This window comes from Zalophus californianus, chromosome 3 (genome assembly GCF_009762305.2).
Source record: "Zalophus californianus isolate mZalCal1 chromosome 3, mZalCal1.pri.v2, whole genome shotgun sequence".
Classification (NCBI taxonomy): domain Eukaryota; kingdom Metazoa; phylum Chordata; class Mammalia; order Carnivora; family Otariidae; genus Zalophus; species Zalophus californianus.
The window spans coordinates 366,178-388,857 of record NC_045597.1 but is presented as its reverse complement, the minus strand read 5'-3'; the positions used below and the strand labels follow the sequence as shown (position 1 = coordinate 388,857).

The 22,680-nt window shown below is 58.2% G+C and overlaps 1 protein-coding gene across 2 annotated transcripts in view; it reads right to left on the bottom strand.

Moving 5' to 3' along the window:
• The window catches only part of RASA3 (RAS p21 protein activator 3), a 115,430-nt gene that overhangs the window by 4,479 nt on the left and 88,271 nt on the right, over nt 1–22,680 (bottom strand). The window contains exons 9-22 of one of the 2 annotated variants that reach the window (XM_027589505.2): nt 21,022–21,126; nt 19,319–19,475; nt 18,197–18,345; nt 17,039–17,153; nt 16,164–16,238; nt 15,220–15,343; nt 14,037–14,143; nt 13,135–13,212; nt 11,462–11,539; nt 9,406–9,479; nt 8,489–8,595; nt 7,901–7,983; nt 3,405–3,613; nt 1,642–1,745 (exon numbers count right to left, since the gene is read on the bottom strand). In XM_027589505.2, the coding sequence (XP_027445306.1) occupies nt 1,642–1,745; nt 3,405–3,613; nt 7,901–7,983; nt 8,489–8,595; nt 9,406–9,479; nt 11,462–11,539; nt 13,135–13,212; nt 14,037–14,143; nt 15,220–15,343; nt 16,164–16,238; nt 17,039–17,153; nt 18,197–18,345; nt 19,319–19,475; nt 21,022–21,126 (1,565 nt within the window). The remainder of the gene's footprint in view (nt 1–1,641; nt 1,746–3,404; nt 3,614–7,900; nt 7,984–8,488; nt 8,596–9,405; nt 9,480–11,461; nt 11,540–13,134; nt 13,213–14,036; nt 14,144–15,219; nt 15,344–16,163; nt 16,239–17,038; nt 17,154–18,196; nt 18,346–19,318; nt 19,476–21,021; nt 21,127–22,680) is intronic. The other variant, XM_027589506.2, reaches the window with a different exon arrangement.

Genomic DNA, 22,680 nt, shown 5'->3' with positions numbered 1-22,680 from the left:
ATCTATCCAACATCACCCAACATCTGTTGATCCATCATCCACCCATCTGTCATTCACTGCCTGTCCATCCATTCATCCAGAAAACAGGTATTCAGTTCCCCCTTCATGTCAGGCACTGGGGTAAATAAGATCTGCTTCCGCTCTCAAAGGGTCAAGTGTACTGAGGGTGAACAGATCAGAGATGATTATCATGGCAATGACAGAGAAATACACAGGGTTAGAAAAAGCTCCCCAGAGGAGGAGACTCACAAGACAGATATTAGCCAGACGAAGGGGGCAGAGGGTCCTGCAATGGTATGACACTGGGGTGACCCCAGGCTGGAAGCAAGAGGGAGACAGTGTGTGGAGAGAGGTCACTGGAAGGTGGCTGATCATGCAAGGCTTAGTCAGCCTCCTTCATGAACCTGGATCTCACATGGTGGCTCCAACCTCTCTAAGACTCCATTACCCTCCTCCATTCTGGTCACTCTTCTCAGCGCGCTGGGAAGGGGCTGCCACCTTGGGGCCTGATGTAGCCCCAGGGCCACTGCTGCATGGCCTCCTGGAACTCTGGAGCCAAGTGCTGTGTGTGGCACCCTTGCCGGGGGAGGATCCGCTGGGGTGGCTGTGGGTGTATGCATGTGCACAGTTGTGTGTTCAAGTTCAAGTATGTAAACACGGTGGTCTTGCAGGCATGTGCACCCATATGTGAGAGTGCACGTGCCTGGAGCCTGGGTGTGCATGCAGAGGAGTCATTCGAGGCTGCATGAGGCGACTGGAGGACAGGAGTGGCTAAGCTCACAGACGGCAAGCTCACCACCACGGCATGCTCGCCAGAGCAGGACTAAAGTAAGTTCCAGGCTGAGGCCCACCACTCATAGTACTGGCTTTGATCGGGAAAAAGAAATATCTGATGGTGTATTTCCAGGCCCCACTCAGCTTTATTTCACATTCAGAGGGGGGCTTAAGGGCTCTCATCTGCCTCTCAGTGGGCTCTTGTTACGATCGCCTCTTCTGAACTAAGTGTTGAGGATGATCGAGCTATACCTAAATATTGTGTCTGCAGCTTCTGGGCATGTACGCACCTGCACATACTCCCACGTGCACACCCACATGTCCCCCACACACATGCATGTGCCCCTCCGGAGAACACAGTCTGGGGGTATGGGAGGTTATTAAACATCGGATCTTCTCAAGAACTTGGCAGCTCAGAGGTTGCAACTAAATTCCATTTTAAATTATCTGCAGAATCTGTTATTAGATCCTGGGATGCCTGCGTGGCTCAGTCGGTTGAGCGTCTGCCTTCGGCTCAGGTCATGATCCCGGGGTCCTGGGATCGAGCCACGTGTCGGGCTCCCTGCTCCGTGGGGAAACTGCTTCTCCCTCTCCCTCTATTGCTCCCCCTGCTTGTGCTCTCTCATTCTCTCTGTCAAAGAAATAAAATCTTAAAAAAAAATAAAGTAGATTCCCCACATCTGCCTAACCTGCAGAAAGCGCCCTTCAGTCCATGAATGAGAACACTGCACGCAGACCACAGGGACTCACTCCGAGGGCCGGTCATCCCTGCAGAAAGCTCCAGGTGTCACTGGGACCCCAGCCAGGTGTCTCCAAAGCCACCTGCCATCTCGTGAGACAACACGCCAGGTTGTGTGCTGAGCTTACCTTGCATTTTCTCCAGTTTGCTCATGTACGAGTTAAAGAGGGAGTAGATGCGCTCCGTCTCTCGGTCCCCATCGATGTCCAGCTGGATGTTTGCTGGGAGGCCGCTGCCGAAACACAGCGAGACCAGAATAGAAAGAACGATGATATCAGAGGTCATGAGATAACGGAATGATCTCAGGAAGTGAACTTAGCCCTGACGGGGCTGTGGCATTCCTGTGTGGTCTGCGGACTAGCTCACGAGCACTGAGAAGTGCCCATCCACAGGCTCGGAGGACGGGAGGCCTAAAGATCTGCTGAGACAGCAAGCAAACAAGCCAGGCTTGTTTTGCCGTGACAAGAAATGATCTGGAATAGAAAGAGCCCCTCCTGACGCACGTGGGCCATGGGCCCTGTAGGGTCGGTCTGCCGCCCCAGGTGGGGACGGCCAGGTCCCCGCTCCTCCCCCAGCCCGGGGTGGCTCCGGCTCCTGCCTGAGGGTGCAGCAGTGTCCCAGCCCCCAGACACAGTGCTCAGCCTCTCCTGGGCAGGACCTGGCAGGGATTTCCCCAAGTCTTGGCTTTTTCAGCTATGAAACCGGATCCTACCTCCATGAGCTTGGGGTATTCCTCACACCCATACCAGACAGCAGTCATCACTGTTCTCACAGGTCACATGGGGCACCCTGAGGGCACCAGGTCACCTTCCGGAAGGGGCAGAGGTGAGCCTCTCATGACCCTCAGGAGGCCCAGCTAACGGTGGGGCAGGAAGGTAAGGGAGGGGGTGTGCAGAGGGTAGCTGCAGAAACCAAAGGGGGTGTGAGCAGGATGGCGGAATGTGTCCGGGCTCTTCTAGAGGAAACACGACAGCACCCTGCCCCTGGGAGTCCCTCCTCAGCATGGAGCACCCTCCTTCACTGCCACCCACCCTGAAGGACCACTGGAACCCGTGGCAGAGGCAGGAGGACCCTTGATGGCTCAGGGCTCCTGACAGTCTCAGAGCGCCTTCATGAGATTAAGCCCAGGGCTCTGCTGTATGGAGGCTCCTCAAGAATCGAGAGAACAGCCTAGGAGACTCAGCTGTGCATGTGCAGCCAAGCCCCAGTGCAGCCCCTTGGCCAAACTTCCCGGCATAGTGCACAAGCCAGACAACTGTGCTTGGCCACATGGGGTGGGTGTGAGACTGGGAAACTGAAGGGACCCCATGGAAAAAAAAAAGCCTGTTGTTTTTCTTCTTTGCTCCTTTTCCAGCTTCTATTCTTGCTATAGGCCTGCACCTCCGCCCCACTCTACACATGCCTTGTAATGCATGTAGCGTATGTCCTCCTCGTAAGGGACAAAAAGGTGACAGCATCTCCGGAGTCTTCCAGCACAGTGGAAAACAGGAGTGACTAGGCGGGTCGTCCTAAATGTTCTCTAAGACCACTTACTCCAAACGCCTTGAGGCCAAGACCCCTGGCTTGAGGGAACGAGTAACTTATCAAGGACATCTGGATGCTGTCTTTGTGCCGACCAGTTCCTGGATGCCTAAGGGGACACGTGCCCCCAGACCACAGTTGCCATTAAAAACCCCAGGCCCCAAGCAAAGAGGAGACCCCTGCGGTTTTCCTTTCTGAGTCTCCCGGATGCTCTGTCCCGTATCTCTCTCTCTGTATATACATTCAATACTCTCTGCTTTCGCTTCCTGCTAGCTCGGGTTTGTTTCCGTCCTCTGGGCTGGTCCTGTGGGACCCCCTCTCTGCCTGTATCATCTGGGAGGGTCCTGGGGCTGGAGAGGCACAGACCTACCCGGTGCAGGGGGAGCAGCCCGGGGCTGTGTCCGAGGAGGCCCTGCAGCACAGCCAGTGGCCGTTCAGGTAGGCAGATGGGTGGTAGACAGTGAGGCGTTTCTTGTTGCACTGGCTCACTTTGGTGAGGATGTCAATCCAGGCCTTGGCCTCCACACAGTTGTTGGCCTGGATATACAGCGCTCGCTCGGGCTGGATGACCTGGAACATCTGAGGGGGCCGGGAAGAGGATCAGAGAGGCCACACAGCAGGATGTCCTGCCCGGGCCTCGAGGGTGTTCAGTACAGATGTGGGGGGAGGGACAGACGGGCCGAGGGGCTGTGGCACGCACAAAGGGCTTCTGCTGTCCTTGAACGTGACAGAGCCACAAGCCACAGCCTTCCCCCTGGGGGACTCAGGAGACTGAAGTGACTCAGCTGGGTGACCCCTGGTCAGCCTGGCCAAGGCACTCTGTTTTCCTGGGGTCTTGGGGGGCTCCATTCGAAAAGCAAAGGCACAGCACCGTACATCTCCCTGCTGTGGTTCACTGTGGCCATTACATAAATGGTTTTTTAAGCCGGGGCGGCCTTCTGCACAAGGTGCATCAGAGCTTATCCTGCCCACGTTCCTGTCCTCACCCCCACACCTACCTCAGGACCTTTGTATGTGCTGTGTGTCCATCTGGAAAAATGCACCCACCCCTCCTGACCAGGAGGCTCTTCCTCCTCCTTCTAGGTCGGTGTTACTTCCTCTGAGGCTTCTCAGAGCCTCTGCCGCCTTTCTTGTTATTCAGCCACCATTCCTGAACCAGACACTGCCCTAGGTTCTGGGGACCCAGGGTGGCCCAGAGTTTCTATTGTCATGAACTTCCGGCCAGCAAGAAGGATAAAGATGAAAAAAGTGTAAGGGTTGTGTACACCAGAGGAAGGGTCAGGCAAGAACCTTCTAAACAAATGACCAGCTGAGGTCAGAAAGATGACTAAGAGATAATTAAGCTGAGTGGGAAAAGGAGAACAAGATGGAGAGTCCCAGGCAGAAGGGCCAGTAGGCACAGGGGTCCTGGGGAAGCGGGGAGGGGAGGCACGGGGGTCCTAAGGCAGCAGGGATGGGAGAAGCAGGGGTCCTGGGGCAGTGGATAGCAGGTGCAAAGGCCCTGAGCCCAGGGAGGGCCGGGTGCTCCCAGCAGGAGCAGGCCCGGCTGTACACAGAAGATGGGGGTGAGCGGGGAAGTGGGCAGGCCAGGGCCCTGGAAGGCTCTTAGGCTGGGCTTGTAAGAGAGCCCTAGAAAAGGCCAGGAATCAGAACGTCCAAGATGATGGTGGGCTCTTCCGGGGGCGGGGGTGTGCACGGAGAAGGGGAACAGGAGCTGATGGATCCGTGGAGGAGAAGCTGTATGTCCGAGTTCCTGAGTGAACAGCTGGGGCTGAGCCCCCGACCCTGTCCCACCTTGGGCACACATGCACTGTTGCACGGGCCTCAGACTGTGCAAATCTGTGTATGGCTGCGATCCCACTGTGTCCCCCCCAAACTGTGCCAATGAGCAAGAGACAGACACAGGAGACGGGAGACAGGTCAGAGCCCTTGTCAATTCCTGGGAGGCAGAACCTGACTTGGGGACCTTCCTATGAATCCTGAACCCAGCATCTGTAGGAGAGCCCGCGCAGTGACACGGTGTGCAAGGGCCCTCCTCCCGGGCCAGCGCTTACTGTGGATGGCTCCTGGCATCTGAAGAAGGTTCTCAAGCAACGCAGAGCTGCTACAACATCTAATTTCCCTAAAGCCCGTGGTGTTGGGGGGGGCAGGGGCGGCTGGCAACGCTCAGGAAGACACAAACAGTGAAGCGAACGACCAGGGACACAGGGCAGGGGGCTGGGCCTGGGGCTGCCGGAGATGGACCACGCATGCAGGCTGTCAGGACAGCAGGTCGGGTCTGAGCTCCTGCCCCCACACAAGTGGCGTGAGCTCCTGTAAGCTCCCTCCTCTGTGAGTCTGTCTGCTCCTCTGGAGACTGGGCCAGAGCTGTAACTCGCCCTCAGGATGTTTACAGGGAGAAGCCATCCCAGGACACCAGCCCCAGAGCTGGTGCCCAAACAGCTGTCCGTGACCTCAGAGAACAAGGACTCCAGGGCCTGGAAGGTGTCCCTGCTGAGCACACGGAGAGCACCAGCTAAGCCAGTTCTTTCCACGGACAGCCACTTTCCGAATCTTAAAGAGAAAAAACTAAAATCGTCAACACCTTGAGAACATCTCTCTCTCCTTAAGGAGCCCGGCCTTTTTACTCTAAGAGTTCCAAATTACACCGGTGGTTGGACCGCTGCGGGGTCTCCCCTGAGGACCTATAACCGAATGCTGGAAGGGCAATGAATGAACGGTGGCAGAGGCCCGGGCATCGTGCTTCGTGCACTGTTTGCCCGGCAGTGACCCTGGGCTCCAGAGGATGACGGTCATCTGCAGGTGAGGGCATGGAGGGCCCGGGTGGCCCCCGGGTGGCAAGGTCGGGGGTTTACCCTATCTCCCACAGGAGGGGCAATCCCGTCATCAACATCATCACGGAGAACTGGCCAACGGGCCGTCTTTCTGTCCACACCAGCCCTCGGCCAGAGTGTGGACAGGAGGAAGAGCGGCAGAGAAATGCACCAAGCCAGGGCTGCTGGCCGAGACGGGGTCTGGAACAAGAGAGGAGAAGCACTCTCTCTCTGGGGAAGCTGACAGGGCAGAGGCCTCACTGCCTGTCAAACCCTCACAGGTCGGAGTTTCTGTAAAGCTGGAAGACCGGGGAATGATTCGTAGCATTTTAAGTTTGAACTACTATTTGCTATTTACTCCTCACCTAGCTCTAAAAAAGACTGCAGATGACTTAGATAAAATACATCTAATGAAACAAAAGTATAAAAAATATTTGGAAAATCAGGAACAGAGAAACAGAAATGGAACCAGATGGGGAAAGAGCGAGAGGGCAGAATGCAGACATCAGGCTCCATGCTGAGGGCTGTGGGGGCTATGGGAGGCCATCGGTACCCTCAGGCACCTCGCCACCTGAGCTTGGTAGGGACATCGTCCAAGCAAAGCCACCAGCCAGCGAGGCTGCAGGGAACTTTCCTACATAGATCCCGTCTCCCCCAGAACAAGGCCTCCAGGTGCCCAGTGTGAGCGCACGTTCCCCCAGAGCCTGGAGACCGCACGGGAGGTGACGAGAGTTGACCCAGTGGCCTTGGTGGCCATGGCGGTGGGCAGGGGCACTTCCTCCCCCACCAAGCTTCAAGGTGTTCGGTGACAAGAAAACCCAGGCATGCTCCCCTGTGCTGCACAGACAGTCCCCAGGGGTCTGTGCTGTTTGTAGAGTGTCAAGTGGTAAGCAGACCTGACATGTGGGCTCTCCTACAGGACATTCCGTGGGAACACACAGGAGGTCTCCCCATTCATAGCCTCACTCCCAAATCCTCACCGGTGGCTCCCTCAGAAACCCCGCCAGTGCTCGGCCGAGTGGGATGCATGCGTGCCCACGGCGTGTGCCAGTGATGGGAATGACGATGCAGCCGGAAAACGCTGCCACGTCCCATGGCCACACTGGGCAGTGAGGGGCGCCAGCCCTGAACAAAACGTGGCCCTAACAGGCAAGTGAAGAACCTCCGTGGCGCGGAGCTCTCCACGGCAAAAGCCAAGAAAAAGTAGTGAAGGGACAAGGGAGGCAGGGAGCCACTGAGGATGGGCAAGAGCCTGAGGAGGAGCCAGAGGTGGACATAGCCCAGCGTGTCTCCCACGGTCACCGTGAACCGTCCTGACAAGACGAGCCTGGGCGGGGGGGGGGGGGGGCACACGTGCCTCCACGGAATGCCTGGCAAAACGGGTTGCCTGAACCTACCACCCAGATTGAGAGATGCCCACAAAACCTGGCCTGAGTGCTTCGAAAACATCAAGGCTGCAAAACACAGAGAAAGTCCAAGGAATGTTCCAGATCAAGCACACAACAGAGAATGTACCACGTGGTGCTCGGCTGGGGACACACACAGCTAGAAGACCGCTTTCAGCACGGACGGCGATCGGTAATCATGCTGCACCAGCGCTGGGGGTCCTGCCTCGGGCAGCTGTATGGGTTCTATACCAGAATGTCCTTGTTTTCAGGAAACACGCTCAAGTATTTCCGTGGCTCAGAAAAACACGTGCACGTGGAGAGAGACAAAGACAGAATGAAGGAATATGCTCAGCAAATGGGACAAATGCAAACAACCCGCAATTCTGAGTTAAGGGACATGGGGGGGTCCTGCTCTATTCTTGCCACTTTCCTATAAGTTCAAAACCAGATCAAAATTAGTTTCAAAGAAACCCCACAGGGTCCCAGAGCCGCCCCCAGTCCCTGCAGCTGCCAGGAATGCACTTTCCGGCAGGTTCTTCGCCTCTGGCCAGCTCACAAGCACCCGGTGATGGGGCTCCGTGGAGGAGGGCAGGGGGGCAGCGGGGCGAGGGTGGGGAGAGCAGAAGGAGAAACCCCTGAAAAGCGAGTGGAGACACAACACTCACGTTCTTCATCTTGAAGGACTCCTCCTCCAGTCTCTCCACGGCCAGAATGTTCTCGATGGGAATGCTGTACAGAGGCTGGTCTCCTGCAGCAGAGAGGGTTCATGAGGGGGCGGGGGAGAGGGTGCCCACCTTGGGGGGATGGGTAAGCCGCACACAGGCCACGGGCAGCGGACACTGTAGAACAGCTGGGCCTCACGCACCAGGACCTCCCAGGGACCCTCACGCCTCCAGCCGCACACCGTCTCGAGGAGCCTGTTTCCACATTTTACTTCCCAGGGGGCCGCGTCACTGAGATCTAAGCCACATCAGATCTGGGCGGACACAGCCAACACAGGACCCCAACTCCCACGCCTGGAGCCCAGAGGCGCGGGCCCAGCTGCTCCCCACCCCCACCCAGGCCACTCTGGTGGGCGGATGTCTCCCACATGGTCCCGTGGTGAGAAACTGCTCACTCCATGGGAGGCTTACTCCATGTGCTTCGTTTCACTCCAGAAAAGCAGGCGGTAACCCCATCAGGGCCGCAAGCAAGGCTCTGGCCCCTCAGAATAAAGTGTGAGAATCAAGTAAAAAGCCAATTTCTCTTGTTACCTTTGCTTTTCTGGTAAGTAAATTCATGGTTGGTCAGGCGGAACCATCTTTTCTTAAAATTCTTCATCCCAAAGCGTTTCCGTCCTTGAGCCCTCTTAATCATGAACCTGTTGTGAACAGGACATGTTTGTGGGTGAATGTTGGGGCTCAGGGCACATCCAGCACCTTCCCCACACCACAGCCCGAAGTCCCATCTGCAAAATCCAAGTAAACTGTTTCTTTCACATCTGTCCTACCCAATATGGCCTGCAGATTTTTAACATCTTATTGTATCTCCAAGTGATAGGGTTAAAAACCAAAAGGCAAAGGTCTCTACTTCTGAAAAGTTTAGCACCTGCTTGTGCCGGTGTTAACTTTAAATCACAAGCTGGCAAGGACATGGGGTTCAACAGACCTCCAACAAAGCAGCCGCCCCCTCCCCATGCTCCCACACTGGGAATACCAACAAGAGACGCCTGTAAGAAGGTGGGCAGGCCCATGGGGCCATGGCAAGTGTGCTCTGGAAACAAAGAGGGATTGGAGCAGGAGACACCTCAGGAGTGGGGGGCTGATGGAGGGAGGGAGGGTCTTGAACACAGGTGTGAGTGAGCCAACCATGCAGGGGTGGTTCAGCCTTCCCACCCCTCTCTCTGCCTGACAGGTGTTTGTCCACTCACACAACCCGCAGGGCAGAGGCACAAAGGAAAGCCAACACCACCACGTCTCACACATGCCCTGTGCACAATGTTGCTGGATCGGAGTCATGGACGACGGCCATGATGTCCCAGGCCTGCACAGCCCCTAACGGGTCTGGCTGCCTGTGAGCTGGGAGACCACCAGCCACGTGGGCAGAGACACCCCAGTTCATGGCAGGGATGGCCAGGAGTGCCGCCCCCGCGTCTCCCTCCTGCTGACCCAGCAGAAGACGCAGCCTTTACCCTTCTTTAAGCAGGATGGGCTGCTCTATGCTCTTGGGGTCTCTTCTCCCAGAAGATGAGATCAGATCTAAAAACTAAAGTGGGAAAGACAGCAAATGGTTAAAGGGGAAATGGCACGCTTGGATATATTCCTTCTCACACGGAAACAGAACACTGTGTCTCTTTCTGATGCCAGAGGAGAGAGGAATGTGGGGAGCATGGGTTCTTCTGCAAGAGTCAGGGGTCCTGAGTGTATCTCTGCTGCAGCCGGGAAGCTTCCGGCCTCCCACCAGACCCCCAGCTGCCGCTTCACCTGGCTGCCAGGCTTCTGGTGACACCTGGAGGCCCACCTGCACGTCAACAGACGATGCAAGAATGCATCTCTCCTGGAATGTGAGCAGCACGGGCTCTCCTCCCAGGACACCCTCCCCTCCTAAAAAACCAGGACCCGTCTGGATTCCCTCCATCAACTGATGCGCACCTCCAGCTCCTCTCCCTTCCTCCCATTCTGGTTTTTATGATTTCTGAGAGGTAAGGATGTGTGACTGCTTCTGAACACAAGAGAAAGAGTAAAGCTTTAGGACCCAGACAAGATCCTCTCCATGTGCCATGTCCCTGACTCCGGGTCTGGGTCCCTTGGCGCCATGACTCAGGCATTTGTGGGGACTCCAGAAGTAGATGGTCAGGAAGGACAAGGCAAGGGACGTGCAGAGGATTTTCAGAACAAACAGGGCAGCACTCTAGAGGGTAGAGCACACCACCAATCCGGGAGAAGAACTCCGTCTGTCCGTTCCAAACAGGAGGGTGTGGAAGGGGTCACGGAGCCCAGGGTGCAGTCCCAGGACCATACTGGACAGAACAGGAGGACGTAGAAAAGGGTCATGGCGCCCCAGGGTGCACAGAGTCCCAGGACCGTGGACGGTGGACAGGAGGGTGTGGAAGGGGTCACAGCCCCCCGGGGTGCACAGAGTCCCAGGACCGTGGACGGTGGACAGGAGGGTGTGGAAGGGGTCACAGCCCCCCGGGGTGCACAGAGTCCCAGGACCGTGGACGGTGGACAGGAGGGTGTGGAAGGGGTCACAGCCCCCCGGGGTGCACAGAGTCCCAGGACCGTGGACGGTGGACAGGAGGGTGTGGAAGGGGTCACAGCCCCCCGGGGTGCACAGAGTCCCAGGACCGTGGACGGTGGACAGGAGGGTGTGGAAGGGGTCACAGCCCCCCGGGGTGCACAGAGTCCCAGGACCGTGGACGGTGGACAGGAGGGTGTGGAAGGGGTCACAGCCCCCCGGGGTGCACAGAGTCCCAGGACCGTGGACGGTGGACAGGAGGGTGTGGAAGGGGTCACAGCCCCCCGGGGTGCACAGAGTCCCAGGACCGTGGACGGTGGACAGGAGGGTGTGGAAGGGGTCACAGCCCCCCGGGGTGCACAGAGTCCCAGGACCGTGGACGGTGGACAGGAGGGTGTGGAAGGGGTCACAGCCCCCCGGGGTGCACAGAGTCCCAGGACCGTGGACGGTGGACAGGAGGGTGTGGAAGGGGTCACAGCCCCCCGGGGTGCACAGAGTCCCAGGACCGTGGACGGTGGACAGGAGGGTGTGGAAGGGGTCACAGCCCCTCGGGGTGCACAGAGTCCCAGGACCGTGGACGGTGGACAGGAGGGTGTGGAAGGGGTCACAGCCCCCCGGGGTGCACAGAGTCCCAGGACCGTGGACGGTGGACAGGAGGGTGTGGAAGGGGTCACAGCCCCCCGGGGTGCACAGAGTCCCAGGACCGTGGACGGTGGACAGGAGGGTGTGGAAGGGGTCACAGCCCCCCGGGGTGCACAGAGTCCCAGGACCGTGGACGGTGGACAGGAGGGTGTGGAAGGGGTCACAGCCCCCCGGGGTGCACAGAGTCCTGGGACCGTGGAGGGTGGCCAGGGACTGCAAAGGTAACGATGCTCTGAACTCTTCACAGTAGTTAACGGTCACTTCTATTTTCTGTGATTTTTAACTCAATTTTCTACAACAGTGGTTTCTTAAGAACAGCATACGACTTGGGGGCAGGTCCATTCAAGTTAACTGATGTCCATACTCACGTTTTTTACTGCATCAGCATATTTTTGTTCGTTGAAGAATTCATAAAATGCAGCCATGTAGGATTCCTTAAAACTGGCCTAAAATGAAACAGGTCACTTAACAAAGGCCTACAGGTCTCTGGGCTCCTGGTCCCAAACAGAACCATCTAGAGGCGTGCATCATGACCAGCCTCAGTGACGGCCACTAAACAAAGTTAGATGCCGGGTGTATTGCTGCCCCAGGGCTCAGCCCAGGCTCTGGGTTCCAGGTCTGTGCAGTTTACACGGGCACCCCGATGAGGCCGCTGCTCTGGAGCCTCTTCTGTGACCTGGGGGTGCTGGCGAGGGGTCCCCGATGTGTGAACGTCAGGAACGCACGGCCAGCTTAGCAACCCTCCCGACGCTGTGCCCGCTGTGAGCACCGTCCTCAGGGTTAGGCCACTTTCCTGTTTCTGGATGTGCCATGAGGTGGGTTCTGTGCAGACCTCACATCCAGCACGGACTCGTTCATCCGAGCCTCCATGGATGGCCAGACGAGCGGCCTGCTTGCTGCCGGCCACCACACACCCTTTACTTCACTCCAATCCACAGACAGCCGAGCGTTTCCCCCACGGGGGCTGCTTGCCGGCAGCGACTGGACCCCACAGAGGACAGAATGGGGAGGGCTGGGCTGGGGCTTCTGCAGGTCCAGGCAGAAGGGGAGGCCTCCACCAGATGGGCCCTGTGCCTGTGCAGCCAGCCATGGCCTTAAATCCCATGGACGTGCCCAGCTGTCCCCACATCACCACCGCTGCGTGTAGCAGCCCCATGTCTTCAAAACTGCATGTCATCATCCACGTTCTGGGGGCTGTGGGGCCCTCAGGGCCCGGAAGGATGCGGCGTGCTGTAGGCTGCCCCTGGAGGAGCCCCCCATCCGTCCCGCGTAGCCTCAGGCATGGACGTCCATGCATCACCTGCTACAGTTATTGCCCCCGTGCCGTAGGCCGGCCTGACAGAAACCCACTTGTTCGTGACAGAAGTGAAGGGATCTGTGAGGGGAGCATGACCCCTCCCCGTGTTGCTGATGAGCACTCTGGCCGAGGGCCCTGCCCTTGGGCACATGTTGCCCAAACACAAGAGACGCTCTGGTCCAGCCAAGGGACTGCTGGGCCCTGGGAGGGGTGGTCACCCTCTTGCCTATCAAGACCTCGGTGTTCCCCAGCAACAGCTGCTCCAGCAAGGGGGACCTTTCCTTTTGGCAGGGGCCGATGTCATCGCTCACCCTTGTGTCTAGGGAAGACGCAGGATTTGAACTGTATTCCTCCCCCTCCCCTTGCCTGGAACACAGTGGGATGAATCTACCACTGGTCTGGGGGATACTACTTCTTTATTGCTTATTAAGAGACATTAACCTGTACGCTACCGGCTTGTGAAATATTATTGAAAATCATCATCCCCACAGCGAACCTGCGTTAAGTACCTCATTCACGAAGACAAACTCAGGCTCTGGGGATAATTTGCTCCCAAACAAAACAGTCTCAAAAAGCAAAGTTTCACAGTTCAGCAGGCCACAGGAGCTTGCAAGCTGCTGGAACGTTTTCTCTACTCAGATGGTAGGTGGGGATGCCATGTGGGTTTTATTGTTCCTTATCCTTATCACTGTGTTGAACCCACACTCTCTTTTTAAAAAGAGATGATTAAAATAAATGACTTACAGATTTTGACTTGGACAAGCTGCCAAGAGTTTGAATAGTCTTGGAGATAAGTGTCAGCGTCCTAGACGTCTGTGGGTCCTATCAGATAGAAAGGAGAAATGCAAGTTTTGTTTCAGTTTTACAGAAATGTTGCGACTGAACCCAGAATTACACAGCTGACAAAACGGGTGACATCACCTAAAAGGCACCCGACGTGCTGCCTGCAAGTAACAGAACGCAGGCGAACGCAGGACACATCCCTCTAGGCTACTCTGTTGTTTGAGCCTTCCCAGAGCTCGCACAGCAGACGCTCAAGACGCAGGCTCTCAGGCCACCGCAGATTGGACCCCAGTGCCTCCCCAGGGCACCAGGGGGCCTGCAGGGCAGGGAGAGGAGAGTAGCTGCAAATAAGCGCCCAGCCTGACGTGCACAAGGGGCATCTTTAAACGAGCAGCTTCCCTGCCCAGTTCTGGATCCCCCGCGCAGCCCTACTCAGGGTGTCCTGCTTGCCTTTCATGCGCTTTAACCTAAAACCAACGGAGATGCGAATAGGGCCCCTTGAATCCCCTGGCCCTGGGCTTTCTGCCAAGCTCGGTCACTGCAGGGCACGCTCTGCTGGTGTGTCCCTCAGAGCCTGGCCCTGAGGGGCTCGGCAAACGTTTGTTGATTGAATATGTGACTGAATGTACACAAGATCATAAATGCTCCATTCTTCCTAAGGCGGGAGTGAGAAATCCTGGTCACGCATCCACCTGTGTTTAGCAGACACAGCTTGGCAGAGGTGCTGACCCTTCCTGTGGATAAAGGAGTTCATAGCCTGGCCGCCCCTCCCTCCCCCTCCAGCAGGGATGCTGCGCATGCGCCCGCGAGTCGGGGGGGGGGCGGGGGCGGGTTTACCAGCTCTGGGGGCTGAGCTCACTCACCGTGTGGTGAGGCGTGAGCCGGAAGAGGCTGGGGGACAGGATGGCAGGAGCGAAGAACCTCAGGAAAATGAAGCTGCTCACAGCGGTGTACCTCACGTCCGGGTCGCCTGCGGCCAGAACACAGACAGCCAATTCGACGCCCTTCCGGGGAAAGCCGTGAACCTGGGGCTGGTGCTGGGTGCACCTGCCCCGGGCTGCTCTCCCCTCACCACTACCCACAGCTCAGCCCCTTTCGGCAGCGGGGCCATGACGGACAGGACCTGGCAGGCCAGCCGGGCTGGAAGACGACCCCAGAGAGTGTGTGGGGGCTGGGCGTACCCCGTAGCGGCCCCTCCCAGACACTGGGTGCTCTCTGGCGCTGGAAGGAGCCCATGTGCTCTGAAGGCAGGAGCTCCTGTCCACAGAGCTGGACACGAGGCCCAGTCTCCTCTGCTGGACAAGCTGAGAGGTGCCCACATGGGCAGGTAGGAGGGGGCTCCTGTCAAGGCCCTAGGGACTACTCTGGGGGCTCAAAGGTCCCTGGAGGCAGCAGGACACGTCTGGGCTGGCCCACGGGCTCCTCAGGGCCGTGCACACGGCTTGCCGGACTGCGTGGGGAGGCAGGCGCCGCACTGGCCCCTCGTCAGCCTTCATCCCAGTCTTCAGTTAACCTGGCACTTGCCACCAGGGCAGGACACCTTTGCTCTGCCTGTGGGCAGGTCTGCACAGGCTGAATCCTGGTGCCTCCCTGACCAGTGGGCACAACGGAAGGGGGCGATTCATCCCCAGGACCCCTCCTGTCCCAAGACCACAAAGGCTCAGCCACGCAGACTTGCATGACGTGGGGTGCGGAGTACCGCCTCGACCTTCCAGTCAGAACCGCGAAGAACCGGGAAGGGCGGCTTCTCTTACCGGAGGGGCCCAAATCACAGAAATTAATGCTCCATCCCAAATAAACCACCGTGACCAAACTTGGCCAGCCGGCCTTCCCAGCTGGGGCCTGGGCCTGGATCCACCCGGGGACAGCTGCAGGCAGGACCTGGAGCCCGGCCGGGCAGGAGAGGGATGCCGTGTGGGAACCGCGCCATAGCTGGAATCGTGTCTACACGGACTCGGCAACGTCCCTTGGCTTTGAGGTGCCTGGCAGTGGGGACAGGGACCACCCCGCAAGGGGCCGTGGACGTTTTCTGCACCAAAGACTCACCCTGGAAGCGTTTAGCAGCCGCCTCTCGAAGAGAGAAGAAAATGTCGCACATGACGGTGGGGCAGCTCACCCCTGATTTGATGATGACGTTGAAGATGCGGTCCACGTACTGCCGCAGGTTCTCCTGCAACGGGGTGCGGGTGGGTCACCCCAACTGCCTGTTTGGATCGCTCTCCCCCCAGGCCGCCCTGCTAGCCCCTGGAGCAGTCCGACCACACCGGGGATGGAGCAGTCGTGGACAGCCGTGGCAGCCGCTGATGCACTCCCCCTCAGCATATACAGAGGGGCCTCTTCGGCAGCGGCAGCGGTCACCGGGGCAAACACCTGGAGCTCTGGGGGCGGGGCCAAGCCCGTGTACCCCCCCCTCCACGCTGACCTCGTTAACGGGTGCAGGGATGAAACTCCCTGGAACGTGCCTCCCTGACAGTGAGAACCCCGTCTCTTTTCTTTAAAGGCATGAAAAAGACTTAACCTGAATAAACCCTATGTAAGATTAAAACTCCCTGTCCAATCAGGGAGTCTGGCTATTTTAAAAAACGACCCCACCCTGGGAGGACACGGGTGGACGCGGCCTGGGTGTGGGACCACGTCTGTTGCAGCAGGACAGACCAGGCCGGGAAGAAGCCAGGCCATGAGCCAGCCCGGTGGGGAGGCTCCGATCACCCCAGGAGAAGGGAAGGCACAGGCGCCGAGTGCGCCAGGCCAGGAGCAGTGCGAGTCAGCAGAAAGGGGCCGAGAGCCGAGTGGAGTGGTGGTGCCACTTCCCAGCAACAGAAAGGGCCAGTCTCCTCCCACAGGCTCCGGTGGACACCCTGCAGAGCACGTCCCAGTATGGCCCCCACCCCAAATCCTAGAGAGAAGCAGCGCCCAAGGTGGCCACATGCCCAAATCCTGCAGATGGGCGACTGGCTCCGGAGAGGGCTGAACAAATCAGAATTCCTTACCATGTTGTTCTCCAGGTTCTCCCCATCTTTTAGCTTCACAGGGTCAATCTCACAGGATTTGTGGCTCTGGCATATCTGGAAAGTGCATTTATGACAAGGAGTGAGTGACACAAATTCCAGGATCACAGGCGGGTGGAGGTCAGGGGCTCAGGGGGCATCAGGAGCTGCGGCCACACCCCCCACCCGCGCACCAGGGAGAGGAGGGCCTTCAGCGTGGCCACAGACACAGCCTTGGTCCGTGAGGAATGGGACTTTCTCGAAGACCATTCCCGATCAGCGCACGTGGGATCAGGTTTCATAAAGTTTAAAAACATGGTTACTTCCAAGTGTTGGCAGGTCTCTGCACACGGATCAGAATGCGAATTTAAACTTCCTCACGTTCCTGCATTTTACAAAGCTGTTCTGGGGGAACTGAGATCTGCTCAGGGGTCCCATTAAAGGTCAGGCGAGGAACTAGAAGCCACTGGGGCAGGAAGCGCATGAGCGGAAACAGAAGGGCCATGCACAGCCGAGGCTGCTCTAGAGAGAACGCCAACCACAGATTCAGGGGGACCCGCGGCTGAAGGAAAGGGGGGTTCTCCGAGGAGCCAGTTTTTCTCTGCATGTCCTTCTGTCTTTAGCAGACGAAGAATTTTCTGAAGTAAGCATTTTTTTAATTTGAGAAAATGAGGAAGATTCTGGAACACAGGTGGAAGGGCCCTGTGGTGGGGCTGGGAAGGAGGTGGCATGGAGCCCTGCAGCCAGGTGCTCCCGTGCGCGACACGCCCTGCACAGCGACCTGATGTTCAGTGTTGTGGGGCATCCCTCACACGCCACCCAACGGCACCGGGCCCACGGAGACTCCTCGGGGGCTGCACGGTGGGACTTCCACTCACCTCCTCTATGGTGGGCTTCAGGGTCACGTGCAGGTAGTGCATCCCTGCCAGCTTCATCGTCTCATCAATGCACTTGGACGTCAACGAGTTTCCTCGGAAAATGGTGTTGGGGTCCCTGTAAAACAGTGTGGGAGGCAATTCTGTCTAAGAGAGCAAGGGGTCAGCGGAAGCAGAGCCTGTGCCTGAGTACCTGTCCAGTGGATGCAGAGATACGCTCCCCCTGCTGAGTCTGCTTCCAGATGTTCTGGGAGGAAAATGAGACCAAGCCACATGTTTCACAGCTAGGCATCCTGAGCCCCCCAGCCGGGCGTGAGGGATAGACCTACTGCACACAGCTGTCCGGACAATTCAGCGGAACATCCACACACCCGCTGCCTTGCCCCTTGTGAGGTCCGGTTTTGCACCAAGTTAATGCTTCTAAGGGCTAAACCTGAGGTCGGCATGGGAAGTCCAACAGGGAAGCAAATGTAACAGAATATGCTTTAAGCCTTCTCTCAACTAGGGTGCATTCTGGATCTTTCTAAGCCAAGAGCTCCAGGGACAGACTCCATCCCCACGGAAAACCCATCCCCATGGAGTGGGCGCAGGTCCTGGGGCAGCACTGACCCAGTCCTCTGCTGTGAGCCTAATCCTGAAGCTGCCACCCTCAGACCACAAGAACTGGGCCCGTCCCCAAGGCAACCCACGCCCCTGTGCACCTCCTTTTTGCACGCACATCTCGGGATTTCCAAGAAAAGGTGCATTTTAAGTGTGTCTCTGGGGCGCCTGGGTGGCTCAGTCGTTAAGCGTCTGCCTTTGGCTCAGGTCATAGTCCCGGGGTCCTGGGATGGAGCCCCACGTCGGGCTCCCTGCTCCGCGGGAAGCCTGCTTCTCCCTTTCCTCCCCACTTGTGCTCTCTCTCACTATCTCTCTCTCTCTCAAATAAATAAAATCTTAAAAAAAAAAAAGAAACAGTGTGTCTCTGAAAGAAAAACTGAGCCTGTTTGGGTCCCTCTCGCTGTCCCAGATCTGCACTCGGACCAGCACTGAGGGAGATTTCTGCTACCCTGGGGTCACCCAGACCTGCCCCAGCCCAGCCCCTCACCACTGGGCGGTCACTAACACAGGCTGCAGCCCTTGGGGAGGTGGGGTCGTGGACAGAGGCTGAGGCTCACTCACTGGGTCCTCTGGACCTCGGCGTTGGCAATGGCGCTGATGAAGGGCACCACCCTGCCATAGTGCAGGAAGAACCTCACGAGCGGAATGGCTGCCTCCTGCTTTTCCCTGCAGACCTCGCCCAGGACGTGTGCTGCGGATGCCGACACTGGCTGTGGGAAGGGAGACACCATGGAACCCCAGTGCAAGGCCCCCAGCCCTGGGGGTGGGCTGCAGACCCCCCACTCCCCACCTGACGTGGTCAGTGGGTTGGTGGTGCTGGGTCACCATACGGAAGGCCCAGACCCCCATCCTGTGGTGCCTCTCCCACTAAGATAAGCAAAAAACTGTATTTCCTGAAACCCACATCAAACCCTCCAATTTGCACATGTGCTCTGGGTGCCTTCTTGGGGGGTCCTTCCACCCACCTCCAAACCTAGCACTAGGGCCGGTGACCTCAGGGCCACAGTCAAACAAGTCAGAAACTGTGGGTCTTGCTGGGTTGCCACAGGGCTCTAACTGCTGGTGGGGTGTGGGGAAGGGCTTCCACCCGCCCGGCAAAGGGAGATACAGATATTTCTGGGCACAGAGCAGGCTTGGGGGATGGTAGGCAGGGTAAAGTCACCCACCAGGAACTGGCAGCCCAGATGCAGGGCCAGAGGTGGACAGGCCTGGTGCCTTGTAGGGGGTGGAGGTGGGCAGGTGGGGTGGCTGGGAAGGGGCTGGGGGCTGGAGCCAGATGAGGCGGAGGGGTCCTGGGGGGCCCAAAGGCTGGAGCTGGGGTCAGAAGCTAGTAGGTTTGTGGGTTTGGGGGGGCGGGGAGGTGGTAGAGCCAGACCGAGGCAGGGGGCTGGGAGGGTCAGGGCAGGGCTGGGGGGTGCTGGAGCCAGATCAGGGCTGGGGGGCCAGGGACTGGAGCTAGGAGGTGGGTGGGGGCCGGAGGGGTGGAGCCTGGGGGGGGAGCCAGACCTGGATGGTGAGGGGGTCAGGGGGTGGAGCTGGGGGGGGGGGGAGCCAGAGTCCGGAGTTGGGTGGAGAGCCGAGCTGGGGGCAGAGCCGGGCGAGGAGGTCTGGCCCTGGCTCCACCCTTCCGCAGGTGTTTGCAGGTGGCCCAGGGCGTGGCAGGTGCGCTGCGCACACAGGTACCTCCACATCCGCAGACCTCAACAGCAGGTCCCGCAGGGGGCTGTAGTAGTCGGAGGAGAAGACGTGGTCCTCAGTGTACACCACGTTCAGCCGCAGGGACCCCAAGTCCCCTGGCTTCAGGCTCTTGCTGCCATTGTCCCGGGGCTGAAGGAAGTACCTGGGCGCAGCACACACAGAAAGGGCAGGGTGAGTGGCAGCACCATCCACGGGCTGGCTGTTCACCCGTCATGGGCTGTGTCGGGGTCTGAGGCAGGAGGGGCTCCAGGGTAGTTCTGCAGGACACCTCTCTGTCCCGTGCCGGGGGTATTCCCCATCTGACCCCCCCGCAGGGCGTGTGGATGGGGGTGTTTCTCGTGGAAACCCCCCCTCCAGGGTCCGAGTGTGGGGGCATGGTCAGTTATTCCCAACGGCACCTCCACAACACACAGGGTGCAAGCGCCAGAGGCCTTTTCAACAGGAGCCCCCCTGCAGGGTCTGTGCCCTGGGTGCCCCCCACATTGTTTCCTCTGGGAGCTGACTGTGCAGAGCCACAGACACAGAAGTTAAGGAGGGAAAGCAGAAAGGATGGAAGGGGCAAGAGAATGAGAAGGGACATGAGAGAGCAGTCCAGGGAACTCTGCAGCCGAACCACTTATCTGTGAAGATTAATGCTTGACAGTGTCTCGCAATAACAGCAAAGCTGCAATTATTCTGAGAAACGAGTGGCAGAGCTCCCTGCATCAGAAGGACTGGTGATGTATGCTGGTCAGCAGGCAGGCCGCCACAGTACGCGGTCACCTCCTCGGTGTTTTCTCACTGGACACTCGTCTCCTAGCACCCCCCACTTGTGGCCGTGCAGGACCCTGTCTGCACTGAGCTGATGGGCCGCGCGGTCTGAGATGAGATGTGGGCAGCGTGCACCTGGCTGAGGCGCCTGGCCACCTGAAGTCCTGGGCGGTTGTCCACTGAGCTGCCCCATGACCGTCCCATCCTGGTTACAGGGCTGGGGTGCTCCCAGCAGGAGCAGAACCCAGCAGATATGGCACCGTCCTCACAGAATTAAAGACAAACGCCAGTGTCCCCGTGACAGTAAACTGCCATTAGGCACAACACACAAAAACCCACCCACGTAGTGGGTCAGCGGACGCGTAGGCTCTGGTACGTGGCCTATGGCCTGTGACCACGTGTCCCCACCTTGTGTGTCTGTTAAAGGAGATGCTTGTGACCGCGCTTCACAGTGATGACAACTGCTGTGCTATAAAGTGATTAACGAAATGATCGCGAAATAAAACAAAGGCACGTGAGTGAGGCTGGAGGCAGAACTCGAGGAGATTCGCCTGGAACAGCGCCTTTGCTTCGCTCCACAGCAGGTGACACCCGGGATGACGGGCCACAGGGCAGGCCTGGTGAGGCAGGGCTCCCAGGAGTGCCGGCGGCCTGCCCGCCCTGCTCAGGCCCGTTCTCAAAGCCACAAGGCTCTCAGGGTCCTGCCCTTGTCTCTGTCAAGGCCCTCAGCCACCTTCTTGCCATCTCCCCCGCCCACCAAAATGGCATCTGTGCGCCTCCTTGTGCTATTTCCCACCTGCAACCCCATCACCTTGCCACAGCAAACCAGGACCACGTGCAAAACCACAGCGGGTGGCCACCTCATTCAGGCTGCCCAGCGGCAGCCCTGTCCGCCCGCCCACCAAGAGAGCGTGGGGCCACGTGCACAGCCCCCTTACCAGGCTTCGTAGGAGCTGGACTGGCGGAGCACGTTCAGTGGAACCCTCAGCTCTCCCAGAAACTCATCTCCAAATTTCAAGTTGCTGGCATTCCAGAGGTCAACTCTGAAAAACAGCCAATGGTACACAGATCTCCGTAAGGGATGACTTAGGGAGGGCAGGTGGACAGCCATGCTCCTCAGCTTCCCCAGGAGTGTCCGGGGCGGGTTGGGGCCTTCAGTCCCACGGACCAGTGTCCCTGAGGAGCAACACTGACTGAGCACATCTAAAATGTGGGGTCAATACAGGATGTGCCTCTGGCATGAAGATGGGTGTGTCCCTGGGCCTCGGGGGCAGGGAGAGGAGCTGGAGGCCTGGTGTCAGGGCAAGGGGCCTCCATCTTCTCAACAGCACAGGAAGACAGTGCACTTGGGTGGGACTCTCAGTGTTCCCTCCGATTTGGGGCCATGGCGGCTGTGTGTGTGACAGGTGGGAGCATGGACGGAGGAAGGGCGTCCCCGGTGCCAACAAGCAAACAGCCTCGTGCACCCCACAGTGAACACCCTAACCAGAGCTTACTCCATGAGCTGAAAGTCTAAGACCAGTCTCTGCACACATGGCGGTCACAGGGAAAATTCTAGAAGACTGCATGAGCCCTCTGTGGCCCCTGAAGTCCAAGCAGGAGCCACAGGCATCGTGGAAGGGTGTACTAGAGGGACACGTGTGCATCAGGGACCCGGGGAGAACAGTGGCCCCGTGGCACTTCTAGAATAAAGAAAGCGGAAACTTTAATTTGCCAAGCGACACCTTAGCAATGGGACCAAAAGCTGCCAGGCTGTCTTTTCTTCTTTTTAGTAAGAGCAATATTTGTTTGTCTGCTTAAAATGCAATAGCTAGGACTTCACTCTTGAATTTAAAGCCCAGTCTTGGATAAACACTTCTCTTTCTGAACAAGAAAGGCGAGTGGTGTGTCTGAGGGCACCTGATGCACAGCCAAACCTTCAGCGCGGCCTCTGACGGCCACTGGGACTTTCAGACACTCAACTGGGGTCCCCTCGCTGCTGGTTCTTTGAAATGGAAGACTCACACTGGAAACACCTAAGACCTGTGTGTAGAGGTCGGCCCCCCCCAGCGCTGGAAGCCACAAGAGGAACAAAGACAGAGCCCGAGGGTCCCACACTCGGGGGGGGAAGGGCCTCTGTCCATGCCCCCACCCACCCAAGCCCCGTCCCCCCAAGAGAACATCTAGGTATGCCAGTCAAGCCTCATGTGCCTCAGGAAGCCTTGACCCCACAGGAAACCAGACTGCAAACCAGGTCAGATCTACAGGATTCCTCGGGGTCAGCCCCAGCCAGGGTGACAGGAAAGGGTGCCCCCGCTCAGGCTCTCTCCTGGCACCTTGGGGGAGGGGCGGCTGGTGGGCGTGAGGCTCCTGAGAGGCTCCTAGGACTGACGCGGCCGGACGTCCGGTGTGTTCTGCTGCGAGTCGTGTGCACCGAGGGCTTTACCGCGAGGGCCCCCCAGCAGCAGGACCGGGGGCTAGGGGGCCAGGCCAGTGGACAGAGCCTCACAAACACTGAGCAGCAGAAAGCCACTGACCTCCCCTCTCAGAAGGTACGGCAAAGTGAACCCTAAAACCACATCTGTCCCTTGCATAAGTAAATGTCCTCTCAGCCACTC